Source organism: Lactuca virosa, chromosome 5 (assembly GCF_052849685.1).
Source record: "Lactuca virosa cultivar CGN04683 chromosome 5, Lactuca_virosa_CGN04683_v6, whole genome shotgun sequence".
NCBI classification, from domain to species: Eukaryota; Viridiplantae; Streptophyta; class Magnoliopsida; order Asterales; family Asteraceae; genus Lactuca; species Lactuca virosa.
This window is the reverse complement of record NC_136430.1, coordinates 285,896,806-285,920,823: the sequence shown is the minus strand read 5'-3', so window position 1 is coordinate 285,920,823 and position 24,018 is coordinate 285,896,806. Positions and strand designations below refer to the sequence as shown.

The window sequence follows — 24,018 nt, the reverse complement described above, 5'->3', positions numbered from 1 at the left end:
ACAACTAAAATTAACCGCAAAAACCGCAAAATCCGCAACCGATAAACCGCAACCGCAATAAAAACCGATGGTGAGGTTTTCTGTTTTTCAAAAACTGCAAATTTGCGGTGCGGTGTGGTTATTAGTTTTCAAAAACCGTGAAAAAAACCGCACCGCACCGCATATATTATGTACAACTTTTTTATTAAATATTAATATATTAAATATTAAAAATAAGATAAGTTTAAAGAATGAAAGATGAATAAAATACTAGAAGACAAAAATGTTGTTTTTTTTGTTATGTTTAACTTTGAAAAATGGTGAAATTAGACAATTTTAAGAAATTTATTGTTAATTATTATTGACTTGACGTTTTTAAGATATTAATTGTTTGTGATTTAAGTTAATTGTCTTATACCTTGTGTTTTTTTTATTACACGTAATATGTTTGAACTCTTAAAACCGTTTGAGCTCTAAACTGTGGTTAGAAATCACACAAAATAATCGCACCAAATCCATGCGGTTAATAACCGCAACATAGGAAAAAAAAACCGCACCGCAAAAATAACCGCCTAACCGTATCGCAAAAATAACCGCACCAAACGGTTTTGAAAATGGATTAACCGCATTTGCGGTTAGTGGTGAGGTTTTGGCTAATAACCGTCCCGAACCACACCGTGCTCACCCCTAGAAATAACATTCCCCTAAAACTATAATTTAACTATTTTCACCTACAGTAACTATAATTTAACTGTAAATAACATGTTTAGAGCATTCTCTTATCCAAAAGCTTTTTGAGAGATCGACCGCTAATAACCGATCCCAAAGTGCAATTTTTTACTTTTTGAATAAAATGATTTTAGGTGGTGTCATCCATCACTATTATCAGTGGCGGATTCAGGATCAAAATAAAAGGGTATCCCGACAAGTAAAGGGTATCCCAAACAAAAAAAACCGCGTAATACACCATAAGAAAAAAAAATTCGGAAAAAATTACACTACAAATTTATTTTTTTCGTTTTTTCATTTGAAGAAAGGTTTGATATATTTATTTATTTCGGTTTTGTTTGTTTGTGGCATTTTTTTGTCATAAATGACACATTGTTGCTATTATTATATGTAAAAAAAATATCCCTTCCTTATTGTATCTCATAATTTTTTCTCTAATTATGTTTGATGACGCCATCGAACAACTTTTGATACGAGTAAATAAGTTCATATTAGTGAATTAGTAGAGCACCTATGAAAAGTTGTTGATGCCTACAGAGAAAGAAGCCCAAGATGAAGTAGAAAGTTCTACTCTACGATCAAGAAAAAACCATATGTCTATCGAGGTTGTGAAGATGGACACATTTATCTTGTTGCAGATTACTTTTCATATCAACCTGTTTTCCCATCGAACATCTTTAGACGAAGGTTTCAAATGAATAAAGAATTATTTATCAGAATTATAGACTTGTTATCTAACCATTCCAATTATTTCAAGACGAATGAAAATGCCTATGAAAGTAAATGTATTTCACCGTTACAAAAATGCACCACCGTTATTCGATAACTAGCATATGGAATAGGCAAAAAAAAGTATTGTTATTGAATGTCTAAAGAAATTTTGTTAGGGAGTAATCGAAATATTCAACATTATGTGCTTGAGAAGACCAAATACTGAAGACAATAAGTGTACACTTTATCTGTATAAAAAACATTATCAGCTTCCATGTATGCTAGGCAATATTGTTTGTATGCATTAGGCTTGGAAAATTGTCTCATCGCTTGGCAAGGGAAATTCACTCCAGGGAAATTCACTCCAGGTGCCAATAATTATTTTAGAAGTTTTTTGCTTTTCAAAATCTTTGGATTTGGCATTCACTTTTTGGTGTTGTTAGGTCAAAAAATGACATCAATGTATTAAACCAAAGTATATTGTTCAACGATTTCTTACAAGTATATACTCTCGAAGTGAATTTTACCATTACTGAAAATTACACGAAAGGTTATTACCTTTCGATGGTATATATCCACAATGGGAAACAACTCTTAAGAGTTTTTCCTTCCCACAAAATTCAAAAGAATTAGAAGTTCAAGAAAATGCAAGAAGCTAGGAAAGACGTTGAACAAGTATCTGTGGTTCTCCAATCTTGTTGGGAAATTATACGTTGATCGGAAAGATTTTGGCACACTAACACAATGAATGATATCATATATACATACATTATAATGCATAATATGTTTGTTAAAAATGAAGTGAATGCAATTAGTTTTTGGACAGGGGGATCATCCAATAAATGTTAGAACAAATCTATTCAAGCATTCAACCAACGCATAAAAAGAATACTAAAGGATTACGTAATATGTTTTATGCATGCTATCAAAATTCCAATTATGAAGAGGAATTACTATTGAGTGCTTGGGTAACTATCTCAATAGACAGCACCATCAACACCATCGTTAATGGAGAGCAATGAAAAGCGTTGGTTAGTATTATTGAATATTATAACGAGTTTAGAAAATATTTGGTCCAAGGATGCAAGAAAAAATGAAAATGATGCAAGAAAAAAATGAAGAGGCATTGGTACAAGGTAATTCCTTTTATTAATGAGTTCATTCAGATATTCATTAACATATAGAAAATATCACAGGGATGGTCACTGGATGGTCTGGTGGCCAGTTAAAGGATGTTGCAACAAAAGTATTCCACATGCAATAAGGCATTTAGATGTGAGCATGCATGTGAGATCTTTAAAGATGATCCCAAATGGAATATGGGAAGCACAAATGATGTTCACACGAAGAGAATAAAGACTAGCTCGTCTAGTCATACAACGTCATCAAATGACAAAACAAACGTCAACAATGAAGATGATGAAACTAAAGTCCGTCCCATGAAAAGAAACAAGCATCAATGAACCAAAAAGGAAAAGAGACTACCTCAGGTGGCGAAGTAAGTCGTATGAGAGATTTGATTAACGAAGCTAACTATATGCGCATTTACGAGATAAGTGAAGTGACAAAACAAATAAATATGATAAACAAATCAATCAAGTCTTCAAATAGAATCAACGTAATAGTTTTTTTTTTTTTTTTTTTTTTTTTTGTACGAAAAAATACTCACCTTGTAACCGCAAACGCGGTTAATCCATTTTCAAAACCGCTTGGTGCGGTTATTTTTGCGGTGCGGTTAGGTGGTTATTTTTGCGGTGCAGTTTTGTTTTTTTTTTGTGTTTCAATTATTAACCGCATGGATTTAGTACGGTTATTTTGTGTGGTTTTTAACCACACTTTAGAGTTCAAACAACTTTAAGAGTTTAAACATATTACTTGCAATAATAAAAAACCATATGATATAAAGCAATTAACTTCAATTACAAACAACCAATATCTTAAAAACGTTAAATCACTAGTAATTAACAATAAACATTTTAAAATTTACAAATTTCATCATTTTTCAAAGTTAAACATAAGAAAAAACCATAACTTTTGTCTTCTAGAATTTTATCTTTCTTTCATCCATGAAACTTGTCTTATTTTTAATATTTAATATATTAATAATTAATAAATAATTATATATATAATATATGCGGTGCGGTGCGGTTTTTTTGCGGTTTTTGAAAACTAATAACCGCACCGCACCGCAAATTTGCGGTTTTTGAAAAAGAGAAAACCTCACCATCGGTTTTTATTGCGGCTGCGGTTAATCGGTTGCGGTTTATGTAGTTAATTTTAGTTGCGGTGTGGTTTTTGCTCACCCCTAACTTGTATATCATCAAATGGTGTGCGGCGAGATAAAAATGAAATATAGACTCTAGATTTAGTAATATTTATTTTAATTATATTGTTTTAATTTCATTTACTGAAATTCCAATAAAAAACAATTTATCATTTACATTCGTTCGAATGATTGTCGGTATGAAGATGTGCTCATGCTAACATTGCTTATTGTCGCTAAAACTCTTGTCGAATCCAATATTCTTTTTGGAACACCTATATGAAAGGGAATATATATATATATATATATATATATATATATATATATATATATATATCTTACGAAGCAATGGGAGGTAATCTAGCTATGACTGACAAGATGTGACCTTGCCTTTCGCCTTGCTACCTCCGTTCTAAGTTCTTCCGACTACTTTCTAGTTTTATAAATATTATGTGTGCTTAAATTGTTAAATACAAGCATTTTGAAGAAGTTCATCGGATTTTAGAGAACCATTTTTGTTTCATCGTACTTTTTTTGTATATTTAACTACTATATCCATAAAAGTTACGAACCTAGATATTAAATAAAAGACAATATTTCGAGGGGGAAACAAATATGATATGAGGTTTCGGAAAGTGATGAGCACGACATTTCAAGTTCTCCTTATATATGGAGGACCATAGAAATGGATGGGTATCCGTCGTATTTGGGTCCAAGATAGACCCTTTCGAAACATGTGGTCAAATTTGTAAAAATTAGAAAAGTGGGTTAGTCACTTTATATTGTTCATTATCATCTCATGCATATGAACCTTCCTTACTTTGATATTATGATTTGATCCATTACATACTCCGTATTGGAAAGTAGTAGGGGGGTTTTAGTGCCTTAGTGGCTATACCCTTTTGCTAGATTGTATTTTATTTTTTTATTTTTTTTGAAAGCACTCTTTTGCTAGATGCATATATGTATGTGGCATATTGGGTATTGGAAATTATTGAGGTGTGTTAGTGGCTTTACCTTTTGCTAGATGCGTCTATGTATGTCGGGCTTGAGTTAGATAGGAAAGCGGACACCAATCAACATTTTTAACTTCAAAACCGGCCGCAAAAGTTTTATTTATTAAACATGGTTTCTTTGAATTATCAAAACAAAAGCTTACCTTTCTTTTTTTTTCTTAATATACACGTTGATATTGCAATTGAAACTTTATTTACTAATTGGCATACATAATGTTCTATTTTATTATCACTTCTCCATCTACATTTCAAAATCAAACCTATATTCAATATTTTATCCCTTTCCCAAAACTTTATATTAAACCTATAATCAATATTATCAAACATAATATCATATTCAATTTTCTACTTATATTCAAAGTATTCTATTCACCTAACTACTTTAGTTTTGCATTATTTACTCATAATAATATAATAATCCCGTTGATGTTTTGTTCACACCAACAAGTAATCTTACATATAACCAATAATATTACAGTCCATATCCAAGAAATTAAAACAGATTATTCAAAATTACAAAATCCAATCATCACAAGTCTTATATAAATCCATGTTCACTTTAGCTATAGAAAACACATCATGTCTTCCCAATAAATATTTATAAAAAACCATAAGTAGTAAATATAATTGACCAAAGCTTACTACAATTCTAGAGAGAATGACCTCGTGTGAACATCTCACAAAATCATACGAATTTCAAGACATGCTCATTTTGTTTACATGGGCATGATGACATTATTTATTGGCAGCTTCCTCGTTTTGGCAGTTTCATTAAGCCCGCCACTCTCTCTCTCTCTCTCTCTCTCTCTCTTCTTCCTGCCTTCGCAGGTCCTTCCAGCAAGCTGCATACGAATCTTCTTTCAGAGGAAACATTAAAAAAGTCACTTTTGTTGTCATTCAATCACCTTTTCAAAGGTTTGGCCTTTATCTTTACAGTTATCTTGACTTAAATTTGAATTGGTACCTTCCTGAGTTGCTTCACAAATTTTGACCAATCATGGGATTGTATATATGTGGTATCTTGGTTGTTTTATGATGTGGGTTTGCGTTATTTATGGTAATTGTCAATTGGGTTTGATGGAATTTATTGTTTTTTTTGCCAAAATTGGGTTTTTAATATGCGAATCTTGAAAGGAGGAGTGTCAATTTAGAACTTTTTTTTACTGTTTTTTTCCTTTCGTGGGTATCAAAGAATCAATTTGGTTTCATCTTTGGTGGAGTGTGAAATTCTGTGGCTTGTTATAGTTTGTCTCGTTAATGGCAGTTTAAGAGGTTTTCAAATAGGGTTTTGCTTTCATCGCATGGGTTTGTGTCACATGTGGTCATGATTCAATAATTTTGGGGGAAATTGGATTCTTTTACGCAAATATTGGAACTTTTCTTTATTTGATTGTTGGGGATCAGATACTTAAGTTTTTTTTTTTTTGAGAAACAGGGTTTTGGTCCTTTCGGATTCTAGGGTTCTTGACATCTTATAAAGCTCTGTTTTAAAATTATTCTCGATTCAAGAAAATCAAGTCCTGTTTTTGTATTTGAGTTCTTTGAAGCTTCCAAGTCATTTCCATAAAGATTCTTCTGCTCTTCCAATTCATTTCTTACATGGCTAAATAACGTCTGTCGATTTGGTGATAAGATTTTCAAGACTTTTTGTTGACTCCATGATTCTTGATCCAAAATATCTGAGATATTACTAAAGTATCACTACCCCATCAAGATTCTCTCTCTTTTTTCTCAGTCCAATGAACCAAGAAACAATCATCATCAGTTTCCACTCCCAAAAAGAAAGAAACCCACAAGGAGAAGCAACTATCTTTTCAGCAATGGCTTTCAAAAAGGATGGGATATTCATGTTCTTGAAATGAGAATGCAAGTTTTTGTATCAAGTTTTCTACTATTGATGCAATTACCGATCATATTTACCTCTCAATTATCACATACAAAGCCTTGTGAAACATATAATATTCTCTATTCACTAGTGATTTTGGTCATGAGTTATTTTACTTAAACGGAGAATTAGTAAATAAAGATTCGTTTTGCAAGTTTATCAAGTTACACAATGCAAATCAATGCTTCATCGGTAAAAACTTTGTGAATCGCTGCTTTGAGGAGGATCTTTTTTCAGGTATATAATTATAGTTTATAACATTGCATCAAGTTATGTATTTCCCCTTTTAAAAATAATACTTTTATGCTGATTTGTGTGTTATTTTATAGATGATTTGCCTGTGGAGGCTGGGAGGAGAATCTTGCGTGATTTAGTTATAAAAGAAACTAAAAAATCGGTTTTTAGAACAAAATATATGGCCATGGGAGGAACAGGAATGTTGTTTCTTTGTTGCAGTTTTATTTGCCCTTGTTTTTTTCGATCTAAAAGGAAAGATACAGATGATGCTGCTCTTGTTAAGGATTCAAATTCACGTGAGTAAAAAGTTGTGATGTTTATCAATTACTTTAATCTTTAGGGTAACCTTTGAAAATGCAACATTTCTATTTTAGAATGTTTTCATGTTATCTTTAGTCCAAAAAAAAGGTCTTTGTTTATGCAAAACACGTCATTTCTCACTTCACCCTCATTGATTTTTTTCGTTCAATATCTCTAAAACTTGCAATCATTTTCTCAAACCTTTTATTAAACATCAACACAAATTGGAAATTTGGTTCTTAAAAGAATGGATTGGATATTTGATTTTGTAGTGGAGAGTGCTCCATCTGTAGAAATGAATTCCGTATCGGGAAAGATTCCCGCAAGTCCATTGCGGGTCCCACCGAGCCCCGGTAGATTTTCAATGTCCCCAAAACTTGATAGGATTGGATCGGTTCATCTGACAGTGAGTCAAGTTGCAAGAGCTACTCAAAATTTTTCACCATCATTGAAATTAGGCGAAGGGGGATTTGGAACTGTTTATAAAGCTCAACTACAAGATGGTCAATTTGTTGCCATAAAAAGAGCAAGCAAGGTAATAATATAAATACAATCACATCTTTATCTTTATTTCTCAACAAATGAAAATTGAAATAGTTAACATAAGAAAATTCATTTCATGCAGGAACACTTTGATGCTCTAAGAAGTGAATTTAGAAGTGAGATTGAGTTACTTGCAAAGATTGAGCATCGAAATCTTGTAAAATTGCTTGGTTATGTTGACAAAGGGAATGAGCGTCTTATTATTACAGAATACGTGTCTAATGGGACACTTAGAGAACATTTAGATGGTAAGTTTAACAAATATAGCCGAATTTATTTCCCAATTCATAATGTGGAAAAAGTTCAACAATCCAAAAAAAATTGAAAATTGAAACCATAGGGACCACATTTGGAATTTACTCTAATTTATATATTTCTTTTTAACAGCGGTTCATGGAAGTTGCTTGGATTTCAGTCAAAGGCTTGAAATTTCAATCGATATTGCTCATGGCTTAACCTACCTTCATTTATACGCAGGTGATGCATTTTATTGATTTTTTTGTTATAGAATCACAGTTTTCATATCTTCCTATTACGCTATTAAGTCCTAACTTTTTACAAATTTGGTCTCCTTTATTTTGACACTTGTATTTGATCTTAATTTTTGATAGAAAAACAAATAATCCACCGAGACGTGAAATCATCGAACATTCTTCTGAATGAGAGGATGCGGGCCAAAGTGGCGGATTTCGGGTTTGCCCGACTTGGGGCAGCAGAATCGGGCAAAACACATGTTATGACTAAAGTCAAAGGGACAGTCGGGTACCTTGACCCGGAATATATGAGAACTTATCAACTCACTCCAAAGAGCGATGTCTACTCTTTCGGTGTTTTGCTCATAGAAATTCTTACGGGTCGTCGACCCGTTGAGTCAAAACGGGTACCCGAGGAAAAGGTCACAATTAGATGGGTAAGCTTCCAATTCTTCATCTTGTACATTTTGCATTTGTGGTGGTACGCTACCTTCTCTATTTTCTAGTGTTATCTTGATTTACTATTTACGTTTTTTTTCACAAACAAAATATAAAGAGCAAGCCCCTTTCCCATCTTGTTCTATTTTTTTAGATAGGACAAGAAACGGTAGTTTTTGTCCTATTGACACCCAGTAGACTCAATGATCTGTGTCTTTGTCGTGTCATGTGGGGCCTAATCATATCCTATATGTGTATTAAAAAGTGGGGTTTGTAGTCAAATATCTTGTAAACCAATATCAGTATCGTGAGTAGGGTTTAGTGCTTAGTGAGTAGGGTTTAGTGCTTAGGGTTAAGGGCTTTGCATTCTTCTCTATGTTGTACTATGTGCATTAAAAGTTGTACGATATCTGATATTTTGCAGGCGTTTGGGAAGTACAACAAAGGCGAAGCGATGGACTTGGTGGACCCGCAAATGAGGGAAGCCGTGGACGAGGAGATTTTCGAGAAAATGTTGAGTTTGGCGTTTCAATGTGCGGCCCCCACACGAGCTGATCGGCCGGACATGAAGACGGTTGGAGAGCAGTTATGGGCCATTCGGATGGACTATCTTAGACAAGGAAGAAGAGGGTAATTCAAAAGATTTGAAGTTTCTTGTATTGTAGATTTCTAGCTTTGTAAAACTTAAAATTTCTCTTCTCATTTTAGATTTGCTTCTTGTAATGTTTTCTTTTACCAGAGTACAAGTATACAAGTATACAATGCATGTTGTTACATAGTACAAGAATTTGATGCATCATCTTATTTTGGTTGTATCTATAGAAATATTGCAATGAATAATAATCTTTTTCGTCTTTTATGTTTTTGACCATAGTTTAATGCACGCTAAATACATTACAACTTGTATATCCATGAATACAACAAAGAAGTTCTATGCCCTTCAAACTCATTATTTTGTATAAATTCTACCTTCAAACTTGTTATTACAACATAGAAGCTAATTAATGGAATCTTTGAATGACAATAACACATACTCGATGCCTTCATTTCATGGATATTTTCCTTCATAATTGGTTAAGTTCAAGAGTAGGGACAATAGTGTGTAGATAATTCTTCTTCAATTTCCTTCTTCGAAGACTCTTGTTCCTACATCATTGCAATTTTTATCCCATTGACATCAGTATCAGACTATCAGTCACAGTTCAATGCACAGCAAACACAGTACAAACAATTAAGTGCTCACCAGTACTGGTTGTGTAGCACAAAGGAATCGGTTGCAACTTTCTTCCCATCATCATTTCGATTCCAATGATAAAATGCATGTGTTTTGTTCATTATTTCTAATGTAGAATGTCCATAGCTAGCCTCCCGAAATGCAGAATAATCAGGCTGAGGATCATTAAACCTGAGGAAAACATAATCATTTGAAAAAAGAACAATTTCAGAATATAAAAGGAATAGCCAAAATATGAAAGAAAATAAAAGATCACCTTGATGCAAGACCTTCTTGGTTTCCTCCATCTCCAACAGTTATATAAACAGGAGCTGATTTATCTGGCACAGGATAACTCACACCACCCGTAATGTTGTAGTGTATGTTTGAGATCCGATACTGAATACAACAAAATGTTAACCAAATGTCTAAAATACCCTTTAATAACAACAAAAGTAAGATAGAGACAAACCGATCTTTCATAAGCATGGACATGTCCAGCAAATACCACATCAACTTTGTATTGAACAAACCAAGATTCAAATGCAACTCTCATGCTTTCACCTTCCATGTAGTGAGCACTATTACTATTGTAGATAGGTGAATGCATGATGACAATAAGCCATGGTGTTTGCTTTCTGTCCACTTTTGTAAATTCTTCCTTCAGCCACTCCCATTGAGGTGTGTATTTTACTGTAAAAAGTTATGATTTTTTTTTTATTATTTTGGAATGTAAGGGTAAAATGGTCATTTTACGAGAAAAAGAAGGTTACCAAATGGGGAATAACTGGATAACACGATTATATGAGCGGATGCACGTCTGATTGCATACCAAAGAGGATTACTGCTTTTGCTAGCTGTATAAGGAGTGGGGTATCTATAAAGATATTGTTTGAAAGGGACAACTTCATTCTGATGAAAACAAGAAAATATTATGAATAAAAAGTTGAAGAATTATAGATAAATATTGATTTTCATGATTTACCATATATGGCATATACTCTATCTCGTGATTTCCTGTGGTCCATATCCATGGTTGATATGCTGAAATTTTTTCAACAAAACGACCATATGAATCCCATCTTATACCCATATCATCATATTTATACCTATCAGCATAAGATAAATCTCCAACATGTAACACTGTTTGTGCTCCACTTTGAATGTAATGTTCAAGAGTGGATAGAGAATTGTATGTTTGCCCTAGGTCGCCTGAAAAAAAACACATAAGGTTAAAAGGGTATTTAAGTAATTTTACAAAACAAAGAAGTGACTCACTCACTCACTCACTCACTCACCTATGATTCCAAATTTGTAAGAAGCATTTGGATCGATTTTTGGAGGTGTTTGAAACCAAAATTGTCGAGCAGAATCACCTTCTCCAATCTCATAATAATACTTGGTGTCATACTAACAAGAAACACACAAGATCTTTAAAGTCTTTATAAAGAATCATGCCATAAATAAAACTATTATTGTCATTGAGTTAACTAACAAATACCTCAAGATTTTCAACATGGCACACATGAATGTATCCAGATGTGTAGTTGTAAAAAGTATAGGTTTTCACAGTTCCTTCTACAGTAAAGTCATACTTATTCTCTGATGTCCCATATCTGACTTGGTTTGACCCTGGTTCATCAGGTGTCACCCATATTATGATCATGGCTTTTCCATCATAATCTCCTTGAGTGATGTGTACCTAAAGAATAAGAACATGAAATAATATAAGTAAACTGAAAGAATGAAAAGAGTTGAAGAAATATAAGTAGACAATAATACCTGTTCAGGTGCATTATGACCATTGGGTTTCACAAAAACTTCATTATCAAGAGGAATGTCAACTGATGGCCATTCTGAACGGATGAAAGAGCTTGTGACACCAGCATAGACATTGTTCAGAAAGAAGAAGAAAAAATAGCTAATAAGAAGAAACTGAGGTATCATGGATCCCATTTTCTTATCCTTCAAATTGTTCATTGTTCAACCAGCTACAAGTCCCAAATAGTATAAACTGCACACAAAGTTCTGGATTATTATATGATGATATTGGAACTTTCCTTATATAGAAAATAAATAGACTAGAAATCTGAACTTATGGGTTCCTTTTTCCATGTTCCAACATTGGGTGACGTCTATTTATAGGTGAACCAAATAGCAAAAACTGTTCATTAATAAACTTCACTGTTTCAAGCAAATAAATACTGTTGACCCCACTATACATTCCATGTTTTACAAACTAAACACTGAGTGACATCAACTTTAGGTATAGCCGATCAAATTTAATTTGTTAAAGTGCATACTTGAATAATCAGTCTACAGTTCTAACTTTATAAAAGAAGAAAAAAGAACTGAAAGTTTCTGGAATAGCTTTAGAGTTTTATTCTTAAACAAGTTATGATTCTCCTTTATCCCTATCGCGATACCTGCGAACCTTTTTGATTTATGAAATTCCAACAACGAAGTCACAACAATAACGCATTGTTTATCTGGTGAAATTCTCAATTTGCATAAAGTACATATAAATCACAGATAGATTATGAGTTCTATCCTAGAGAAATTCATGGTAATTCAATCACAATACATGCAAACATTTATTGTGCGATCTATGATGCTCAGACAATAAAGTCACAGCAATACTTCATGATTTGTCCAGTCAAAATCCACAATTCGCATCAAATGCAATAAAATCGTTCAATCGAATTCACCAAACAAACTTTCGGGTCAACATTATGTAGTAAAAAACTTTCAATTCTGACCATCAACCGGTGTAGATTCAAATTCAACTGCAAGAATCAGCTCAAACAAACACTTGAATCAAGCTGCGTGTATAGATTCGTAGAGTTTATAGAACATTGACTTACCTCGGATTCAATGGAGAGATCAATAGATCCTCAGCTCATTGGATGATAGAAAGAGAGAATGGGGGATTAGGTGGAAATAGTCGCTGATGTTTTTCAGGCGACACAGGCAGATGAAGGTTGCGTAAGTTAGTAGAAATCATGATTGTTGTTTACATTAGCATTAGCGTAAGTTAGCTGTTGGACCGGTCCCACGAGCTACGTGCATCAATTTTATACCACAGAGACAAAATTGCATAAATGGTTCATGATATAAAATGTAACAGGGATAATAATCAGACAAAATTGTATAAATCGTTCACGGGTTGTTAAAATTATATGATTTTCGTCTTAAAAAGTTTGGTAGTGTTAGTGTCCAATTTTTTATATCTTGTATGGCTTTGGTCCTTATGATTAACATTTTTATATGGTTTTAGTCTAAACCCAACTGGAAAAACATATATGCCCTTATATAATTCTTTTTTAATTTCTTCTATTTAATTTCTTATTAATTTTTATTCAAAAAAAAAACTACACCCTCATCCCACTCTCTCTCTCTCTCTCTCTCTCTCTCTCTCTCTCTCTCTTTGCAGCACCATCATCCCTACCACTATCGGACCTCCACCTGCCAGACAACCACCTGTTGGACCTCCAACTACTGGACCACCACATGTCGGATAACCACTTGTCGATCCACCACCTACAAGACCACCCATTCCTTTTAAATCACACCCTAAAATGAGATCAACAACAAGATCAACAACTCTGTTACCTTAGTTTCAACGACGAGAAGAGGCCCAATGGTTTCAGATCGGGCATATAGGAGGTCGATGATGGCGATGATCTGGTGGCAGAGTGCAGATCTGATGGTTCCGTTGTGTAACACCCGTTTTCTAGGATGAGCCAATTTAGGGATTCAAGGGGGGCAAAAAGGTTGATTTTTAGAAGAAATGGAGTATCACAACGTGACATGAGTTAAAGTGTAAATGGTGTTTAGGAGTGATCTCACGATGTTAGGCATAGAGGCTCACAACGTCAGAACTGAGGCATCCCAAGCTCATGATTTTTTAGGGTTTCCTTCATATTCAAGCCTCTCTAAGCCATCTCTAGGGTTCATTTTCAGCCTCTATCACTCTTTCACCACATAAAACCCTAAACCTTATTCCTTGCTTGATTCTTGAGCTTTTTGGAGCTTTTTTTTTGGCTTGGAGAAGAAGAAGAAGAAGAAGAAGAAGAAGAAAATAATCTTTTGGTGGAGCTTGCAAGGAATCAACATTATCATCATCTCATATTGTCTCTGGACCCTTGTAAGTGTCAAAGCTTCCACCTTTATTGTTGCATTTGGCTAGATCTAAGTTTTGTCTCACTCAACTCCTTGTTGAGCAAGTTTGAATGAATGGAAACCTTAAAGTTGGCAACTTTATGGGTTGTAAAGGTCCTTAGAGTGTCATGAAGTTCAGATCTAGTGAATGGTTAGGTTCTGAATCTTTACATGAAAGTTGGATGTCCTTCTCTACATTTTTGGTCCCAAATGAAATCTAGACATGTATTCGACATACATATCCACAAATGTAACATCCCAAATTTCGAGTCCAAAAATTTCATTTTAATTAACGGATTATAAAAACATTCATAAGAAAACTGCGTAACAATATATCATTTTGTGAACCAATGTATCATGTTTGAAAACCTAAAACATATAATAGCAACATGTCAGAGTACAATCCCAGAATATCTCAAGTACGGAAGATCAATGCGTGTGTGTATGATGTGCCGCTACCGCGCCAGCTCTTTCCCCTTCGCTGAAGAGGTACCTGAAACCAAAACTGTAAACTGTAAGCACGAAGCTTAGTGAGTTCCCCCATCGTACCACACATATACAATACATACTGTCAGGCAGTTCTGGGGTGCCTGACTACCCAGGTCAAGCCATTCTGGGGTGCTTGACTTACCCAGGTCAAGCCATTCTGGGGTGCTTGACGTACCCGTCGGTCTGTTTCACCTGACTACCGGGGACTATTTCACCCCCTACCACTACCACATAACACACATATACTGCCAGGCAATTCTGGGGTGCCTGACTACCCAGGTCAAGCCATTCTGGGGTGCTTGACTTACCCGTCGGTCCTTACGACCGACATCCGAGGATTATTTCACCTCCTACTACTACCACATAATATCATAGCATGAACATACTGTCAGGCAATTTTGGGGTGCCCGACCTACCCTTCGGTCCTAACGACCGAACTTGGGGACTATTCTCCCCCTACTACCACTATCACATATAACATATAACATATCATGCTAGCACATAAACATATCAGGTAGTAGCAACCCTAGATGAATGTCACAAAGACAATCATCTAACATACAACTCCTACTGATGGGCCGGCATTGTGGCCGTAGACCCACTGCTACTGAAAGGTAACTCACCTCAAACGAGTAGCTGCTGATAATTTGTGCGGGGAATCTCTAACCGTTGTTGCTCCGGAAATCCTCCGGCTATAATCCCCACAAAACACTTAATCAGAATCTGATATCTACCCTTAGGGTAAAATGACTATTTTACCCCAGACCAAGTCTAAGTCAAAGTCAAAGTCAACTTCCAGTTGACCCGACTCGTCGAGTTGGGTCGTCAACTCGTCGAGTCCCTATCTCTTCAACTGTCCTCATCCACGTCCCTACTCGTCGAGTTTAGCAACGACTCGACGAGTTCTCCTTCTAACACAACCTCTGATGAACCTTCATCCGACTCGCCGAGCGGTATGAACACTCGTCGAGTCCATCTTCATCCTAAGAACATGTCCTGTCCTCGACTCGCCGAGTTGTATGAACAACTCGTCGAGTTCATCTTCAAGAGTTGGGAGATTGCCTTGGACTCACCGAGTCTGCTCGTGCACTCGTCGAGTCCTATGAACTCCAGGACTATGGCTTATCCCAATACGTTTGGGTCACTCCCTTGGACCCTCTAAAACCTTTCTTTCACTCAACTGGTTCCCATGAACCATAACAGAAAAAGGGGAGTCTAACCTTGGACTCGCCGAGTCCCAAGAACGACTCGCCGAGTCGATGCAGTCCAAGTCTTATTTCTTCGATTTCTGGAGTGCAACTCTTGTCCAAATGATAGATCTAGGTCCCTAAACTCAATCTAGCACGTAAAGTTACAAACTTTACGTGCATGCATGGGACTTTGAGCCTAAAATGCCCAAAAAGAAGCTCTTAAGATGCATGGGGCCTTCCATGGATGCAAAAGCAACCCCTAACTGCCTTGTAACCCTTCCATGGACCTAGATCCGAAGCCTCAACCCCCAACCATGCTTACAATCATGGTTGGCTACCAAGAATGTACTATAAAAGCCCTAAATCTCCCCAAAAAGGGATCTAACAAAAGAACAAGCAAGGTATAGACTTTATACCTTCTGAGAACAGCAAATGATGCACCAAACTCGAATCCTTCAGTCTCCTCTTGATCCTTCTATGCTCTTCCTTCTTCCTTGTGATCAAAATCCACAAAATCACTCAAAAGCCTTGAATCTTGCACCAAAACACTTAGGGTTTGCTAGGGAGGGTTTCTGGGAGCAATAGGGACGAGTGGGGGCTGAATAAGATGATTAAATAGGGTGCAAACCCTCATATTAGGGTTTTTGTCCAGACAGAGCCTACTCGTCGAGTCCAGGATCCGACTCGACGAGTCCCATACTTAAACCCAGCGTTCTATCCCGCTTTTACTCGGCGAGTTGGGCCATCAATGTAACGTCCGAAAAATACCAGCTAAATATTTCATTTTTAAATTAGGTTAATACATAAAACATCGTTACAAAACATTCATAATATTAATTTATGTCTGAAAACAGGTAACATCATAGTAAAATATTCAGAGTACATCCCAGAAAATCCATAGTGCGGAAACAAGAGTGTGTGTGATATGCCGCTACCCTAAGTAATCACCATCCCACTCTCTGCCATCAGCTGCACAAGAAGTCCCTGCTTTCTTTCCCTAACTAGCTCGCGAATACTATTACATATTACTCAGACTAGATAATTCTTCGAATAAGAGGTCCTACCCTACAACGGTTGGACTAAAACAAGAGCTGCGAAATAGGGCTAGACCCAACCTTCTGAAATTATTTAATCCTTGCAATATGTAACTTAGCATATTCGTTCACTAGTTAGTGAAAGACGACTAGAACTCCTAATAGCACAAAGCAAGCAGCATTCGGGCATTGAGTACGCATAATCGAGTATATACTACTCTGGCTATCATACTGACTGATCTGTACTAGCATGCAATTCTCAAAAAGCCGAAACACATAAAGCAGGCACATAAGGCATCATTCCTAGATCCTTAGTCCTATTCTAGCATGCTGTTCTACTGAAACTGAAACTGATAATCATAACGTAAACTTGTATGGGTACTTTGGGGAAAACTTACTTGAGCTCGGCCGGTCGCGCACATCACACATCTTTTTCTTTTTAGAAACCACTTTTACTTAGTCTTTAGAAAATCATTTTTTCTTATAAAGATCTTTTAATCCCTCGATTTGAGTCCAGACACCCCCGAAGGTGTGTCCGAATCCCTCAAACCAGGGCTCTGATACCAACTTGTAACATCCGAAAAATACCAGCTAAACATTTAATTTTTAAATTAGGTTAATACATAAAACATCGTTACAAAACATTCATAATATTAATTTATGTCTGAAAACCGGTAACATCATAGTAAAATATTCAGAGTACATCCCAGAAAATCCATAGTGCGGAAACAAGAGTGTGTGTGATATGCCGCTACCGTGCCAGCTCCTTTCCCCTAGCTGAAGAGATACCTGAAAACAAAACTATAAAACGTAAGCACGAAGCTTAGTGAGTTTCCCCAATAATGCCACATACCATGCAATCATATAATGAGTAACTAAGGGATACGGGCCTCGCCCACACCCATAGAGATACGGGCCTCGCCCACACTCTGCTATCCATGGAGATACGGGCCTTGCCCACACTCCGCTACTAAGCCATAACATACAAGTATCACACAGACAACAAGTATAAGCAATTCTATCATACTGGCATATAACACAATCAAACTCAGCTATGAGATACGGGCTCCGCCCACACTCTGATACTAACATATCGTCTATACGGGTCGGCCTTGGTGCCTTAGACCCGTCCCTACTGGAAGGAAACTCACCTCGAGAGTAGCTGCCGAAAACCTGCTCAGACTACGCCTGGCTGCCGCACCGGTAATCCCTCCGGCTATAAATCCGTAAACATGGATTAGGTACTCATAAATACCCCTAAGGTCAAATGACCGGTCAAAGTCAACTCCTTGGTCAAAGTCAACCTTCTGATTGACTGGACTCGCCGAGTCCATATGGCGACTCGCCGAGTCCTTCTATGTCTAGCCCGAATCTGACTCATCGGGTCCCTGTTCCCACTCACTGAGTCAGCCTGACTCGCTAGACGGGGACAACTAACAAACCCGCGACTGGACTCGCCGAGTCCAAGGGGGAGCTCGCCGAGTCCGACGAACAGATCTCACAAATCGCTCCAATCTTCCATCCGAACATCAACCTTGGAGGTTTGGAGATTCTGGGACTATAGCTACACGTTAAATTGCTAATTCCACGTGCGACTACGGAGGGTTGGACCTCCTACACTTAAACCCTTCTTATCCTAGTGACTGATCATATGACTCGCCGAGTTGGAAGAACAACTCGTCGAGTTCAAGGCTATATTCAAGGGACTCGCCGAGTTTGAAGAACGACTCGCCGAGTACCAGACAATCTTCATAGGACTCGCCGAGTTGTTTATCCAACTCGCCGAGTCTAAGGCCATCTTCATGGAACTCGCCGAGTGCACTTTGGCACTCGCCGAGTACCCTTCGACTCTTCACCCATTCTGGCCAAAATCTGAGACATGCAATGGTTCCAAACCATAAATCTAAGCTCCTAGGGCATAAACACACGGAGTTTGGGAGGTTTAAGGTCTTGAAGTCCACATATAAGGGACAAAAAGGGAATCTATTATACTAAAGATTAAGAAGGAGCTTTCTTACCTGGTTAGGAGCTTCTCCCAGGGTAGATTTCGGATCTACCACACTTCCTTGCACCCTCCAACTTCCTCCTTCTTCTCTTAAGCTTCAAACTTCCTTCACCAAGCCAAAATCACTCACAAGGATCAAAATGGGCTAGGGTCTCGCTCTCCAGTTCTTCTGGAAGAGAATGGGACGAAATGGGTGTTTTAGAATGGGTAAAATAGGGTGCAATGTCTGAAAATAGAGTTTCATCCAGACAGGTGGACTCGCCGAGTCCATGCATCGACTCGCCGAGTTCACCGCTCAAATCCCGTGTCCACCCTGCTGCTACTCGGCAAGTCGGGACGCAGACTCGCCGAGTTCGTGGAAAAAATAAGATAAAAACTTAAATAAAATCATACCATGAACCCAGTGTTACAAATCTCCCCCACTTATTTTAGACTTCGTCCTCGAAGTCTGCCGCTCCCTTCCGGAACAGCTCCGGATAATGCTCCATCATCTCATTCGCGGGCTCCCAAGTCCATTCCGAGCCCTTCCGATGCTGCCATTGCACCTTCACCAGCTCCACCCTTTTGTTCCTCAGTTCCTTCGACTTCCGGTCTAGGATAGCCACAGGCCGCTCGATATAATTCAGGCTGTCATCAACCTGGATGTCCTCCAAAGGTACCACTGCTGAATCGTCCACCATGCACTTCCGCAGCTGGGAGACGTGGAAAGTGTTGTGGATCTGACTGAGTTCGGCTGGCAGGTCCAGCTGATATGCCACCTTGCCCACCCGGGCTGCAACCCTAAACGGTCCAATATACCTGGGACCCAACTTGCCCCGTTTCCTGAATCGGATGACGCCCTTCCACGGTGACACTTTCAGGAGAACCATATCCCCGACCTGGAACTCCAGGTCTGATCGGCGCCTATCGGCATAACTCTTCTGCTGACTCTGAGCAGTCTGAAGCCTGCTCCGGACCTGCTGAATCTTCTCTGTCGTCTTGAGCACTACTTCGGTGCTCCCCATGACTCTCTGTCCAACCTCGCCCCAACATATCGGGGTCCTGCACTTCCTCCCGTACAACATCTCGAAGGGAGAGCGGTCAATAATCGCGTGATAGCTGTTGTTATATGAAAACTCGGCTAAAGGAAGATAGGTATCCCAGCTACCACCGAAGTCTAAAACACACGCCCGCAGCATATCCTCCAGAGTCTGGATGGTCCGCTCGCTCTGGCCATCTGTCTGCGGGTGAAAGGCTGTACTAAAATGCAGACGAGTACCCAGCTCGTCATGAAACTTCTTCCAGAACCTGGAAGTGAACCGCACATCCCTATCCGAAATCACTGAAACTGGCACCCCGTGCCGTGCCACCACCTCTCTGATGTAGATATCGGCCAATTTCTCGGCCGAGATGCTCTCCTGAATCGGGATAAAGTGGGCGCTCTTGGTCAATCGATCGACGATGACCCATATCGAATCCACTCCCCGCGCGGTCTTGGGAAGCTTGGTGATGAAATCCATCGTGATGTCTTCCCATTTCCACAGCGGGATATCCAACGGCCGCATCTTGCCGTGTGGTCTCTGGTGTTCGGCCTTGACCTTCCTGCAGGTCAGGCACCGCTCAACGTACCATGCTACATCCCGCTTCATGCAGGGCCACCAATAGTCCAGACGAAGATCCCTATACATCTTCGTTGCCCCTGGATGAATGGAGAATCGGGATTTGTGCGCCTCCTCCATCAGAACCTGGCGCACGCCTCCGAGATATGGAACCCACACCCTGCGGTGTAATGTCAATAATCCCCTGCTGTCATGGTCGAAGGAGGAAACCTGTCCCACAATCCGCTCACTCTTCCGATGTTCCTCCTTTATAGCCTCCTGCTGCGCCTCACGAATCCGCTCCAAAAGCGGAGTCACCACTGTCATCCGCATGCAAATATCCCTGATCGGCGCCGCCTTGCGGCTAAGCGCATCGGCCACCACGTTGGCCTTCCCCGGGTGATAAAGGATTTCACAATCATAATCCTTTACCACATCAAGCCACCGACGCTGCCTCATATTCAGATTTGGCTGGTCCATGAGGTACCTCAAACTCTTGTGGTCCGTGTAAATCGTACAGCGAACCCCATAGAGGTAATGACGCCAAATCTTGAGGGCGAACACAACAGCCCCCAACTCCAAATCATGCGTCGGGTAGTTCGCCTCGTGAGGCTTCAGCTGCCTCGACGCGTAGGCGATGACATGCCCTCTCTGCATCAATACCGTGCCCAAACCTGAGATGGACGCATCGCAGTATACAACAAAATCCTCCATACCCTCTGGCAAGGCTAAGATTGGCGCCTCGCACAATCTCTGTCTCAGTGTCTCGAATGCTGCCTGCTGCTCAGGCCCCCAACGAAAGACCACAGCCTTCCTCGTTAACCTGGTCAGGGGTAATGCTATCTTGGAGAAATCCTGAATGAATCTCCGATAGTAGCCAGCTAATCCTAGGAAACTCCGAATCTCAGATGGAGACTTCGGAACCTCCCATCTCATCACGGCCTCCACCTTGGCCGGATCCACCGAAATCCCGTTTTGGTTGACAAGGTGCCCAAGAAATTGCACCTCGCGCAACCAGAACTCACACTTGGAGAACTTAGCATACAAGTTCTCCCTTCTCAAGGTCTCCAAAACCTCCCGCAAATGCTCCTCATGCTGCTCTCGCGTCTTGGAGTAAACCAAGATATCATCAATAAATACTATCACCGACCGGTCTAACATCGGTCTACACACGCGGTTCATGAGGTCCATGAACGCGGCAGGAGCATTGGTGAGCCCGAAAGGCATCACCACGAACTCATAGTGGCCATAACGTGTCCGAAATTCCGTCTTCTGCACATCCTCCTCTCTGACCCTCACCTGGTGATACCCTGAACGCAAGTCTATCTTGGAGAACCAAGATGCTCCCTGAAGCTGGTCAAAGAGGTCGTCAATCCTCGGGAGTGGGTAGCGGTTCTTCACCGTTACCTTATTCAGCTCCCTATAGTCGATACACATCCGATGCGACCCGTCCTTCTTCTTCACAAACAGAATCGGGGCTCCCCAGGGTGAACTGCTCGGTCTAATGAAACCCTTGTCTAACAGCTCCTGAAGCTGTGTAGACAACTCCTGCATCTCAGGAGGAGCCAACCGATACGGTGCCTTGGCTATCGGAGCCGCACCAGGGACTAGGTCGATCCTGAACTCCACCTGTCGCTCTGGAGGTATCCCAGGCAGCTCCTCGGGGAATACATCCGCGAACTCCCGTACTACGGGCACATCGCCCACCGTCGCCTTACCCGCCTCCTGGGTGTCCATGACATATGCGACATATCATGCGCAACCCTGCTGAAGGTAACGCCTTGCCCTCGCTGCCGAACAGAAGGCTGGCCCTCGCTGTGATCTCTCACCCTGAATTACTAACTCTCCCCCACTTGGGGCTCTGACTCGTACTAACTGTTGCGCGCAATCTATCACTGCCCCATTGGGACTCAGCCAATCCATACCAATAATGACCTTGTTTCCCTGCAATGGAATGGGAACTAGGTCAACCAAATACCGCTCTTCGAACAACCTTAACACACAATCTCGGAAGACTTCTGATGCTCGCACCGACCGGTCGTCCGCAATCTCGACCTCTAAAGGGCAATCCAACATGCCCGAGGACTCAGGAAACTTCTTGCTAAGTGCAAGAGAAACAAAGGATCGGGTAGCCCCCGAATCAAACAACACCTGGACTGGAATACCGTTCACATGGAACGATCCTAAACGTATATACACAGAGCACATATCAATATCATAAATCTCATATAAATAGGTCAGAGGGAAAGAATCATACCAGTCACCACATCGGGTGCAGCGCGTGCCTCCTCGGCTGTCAGCTGAAATGCCCGGCTCCTCACTACCGGAGCCTCTGCCTTGCCCTGCCGGCCATCTGTAATCCGCAGGGTCGCTGGAGCTGGCGCCTGTACTGGCGCTGCTGCTGTCAACTGGGGGCAGTTGGCCCTCTTGTGGCCCCTCTGGTTGCAGTGGAAACACAGCAACTCAGATGTCTGAATAACCGGAGCAGGGGCAGTACAATCCCTGCTGAAGTGTCCCGTCTTGCCGCACCTGTAGCAGCCTGTCGATCCTAATCTACACGCTCCCTCGTGCGACCTGCCGCACTTCCTACAGCGGCCCGGTCCTGAATGGCCTTTCGGCCTACCATCTGATCCCTTGAGCTTCTTTCCCGAAGCCCCTATCGTCTGTCCCTCCTCTGCCTTCCTCTTCCGGATGTGCTCCAGATCTATCTCCCTCTCCCTCGCCCTAGTAATCATAGAATCCAAGGTAGGGCAAGCTGAAAAACTGACATGCTCCCGAATGTCGGCTCGCAGCATGTCATGGTAGCGGGTCCTCCTCATATCCTCATCACCTGCATACTGGGGCACCAGTAATGCCCTCTCCCGGAACTTGGCAGTGATCTCCGCCACTGTCTCTGTCGTCTGCCTCATATCCAAGAACTCCCGTGCCAACTGCTGGAGCTCCACCGCAGGCGCGAACTCCACCCTGAATCGTGTCACAAGGTCCGGCCATGTCATAGCCTCAATGGCCGCGGCTCCCAAAGAGTCACAAACCGACTCCCACCAATCTCTAGCTCTGTCACGTAGACACCCTGCTGCAAATCGTACCTTCGACCCCTCGGGGCAGAAGCTGATCAGCTGTGCAGATTCAAGGTCTGCAATCCATCGTCTGGCAGAAATGGGGTCCTTCGCCCCATGGAAATCTGATGCACCACTGCCCCTGAAGTCCTTAAAGGACAGTGTGCGTGGTCCTGACTGGCTAGCCGCCATATCACTCCTGAACGCCCTGAGACGATCCTCCATCAACTCTACAATACCCTCCTTGATCGACCCGAAGATGATGGGAGTCGACTCAAGGATGCCCTTGGTAATCTCTGACGCAATGAACTCGCGTAGACCCTCATCAACTGGTTCGGACCCTGAACCCGAACCCGATCCTGATCCTGAGCCTCCCGCTCCCTGTCGTGTGGTCACCATGCTGCAAAACATAGCATAACCACCATCATACTATATTCCACTAACGAGGCTCACATTCATATCACAAGTCCTCGGTCTCGTCTAGGCCCTTTTGAATCGAGTACGGATCCTCCGCTTTCAGTAGTACGGGCCCATACTACCTTCCACGTCTATCCGTACTTTCCTCAAGAATTGCCTCAACTCAACCAACTCAACCAAGTCCTTTCTCGTGCTACTCTCGCCCTAGGCTTGCCCTAAGTAATCACCATCCCACTCTCTGCCATCAGCTGCACAAGAAGTCCCTGCTTTCTTTCCCTAACTAGCTCGCGAATACTATTACA

The 24,018-nt window shown here is 40.2% G+C and overlaps 1 protein-coding gene and 1 pseudogene across 2 annotated transcripts; one reads left to right on the top strand and one right to left on the bottom strand.

The window, feature by feature from the left end:
- Nucleotides 1–5,619: 5,619 nt before the first annotated feature.
- On the top strand, nt 5,620–9,428 carry LOC145114118 (calmodulin-binding receptor-like cytoplasmic kinase 3; annotated as a pseudogene). Its single transcript, XR_013710941.1, has 7 exons — nt 5,620–6,820; nt 6,913–7,116; nt 7,393–7,655; nt 7,746–7,911; nt 8,051–8,140; nt 8,275–8,573; nt 8,999–9,428. The product of XR_013710941.1 is annotated as a calmodulin-binding receptor-like cytoplasmic kinase 3 (transcript).
- Nucleotides 9,408–12,807, bottom strand: PAP26 (purple acid phosphatase 26). The gene is made up of 10 exons (XM_079050124.1): nt 12,652–12,807; nt 11,570–11,801; nt 11,289–11,489; nt 11,086–11,197; nt 10,773–10,999; nt 10,561–10,699; nt 10,260–10,480; nt 10,065–10,186; nt 9,818–9,979; nt 9,408–9,720 (listed from the first exon to the last, which is right to left on the bottom strand). Exons 2-10 carry the CDS (start codon nt 11,765–11,767, stop codon nt 9,639–9,641), a joined length of 1,464 nt encoding a protein of 487 aa, XP_078906250.1. The 5' UTR covers nt 11,768–11,801; nt 12,652–12,807; the 3' UTR covers nt 9,408–9,638.
- Between the last annotated feature and the right edge of the window lie 11,211 nt (nt 12,808–24,018).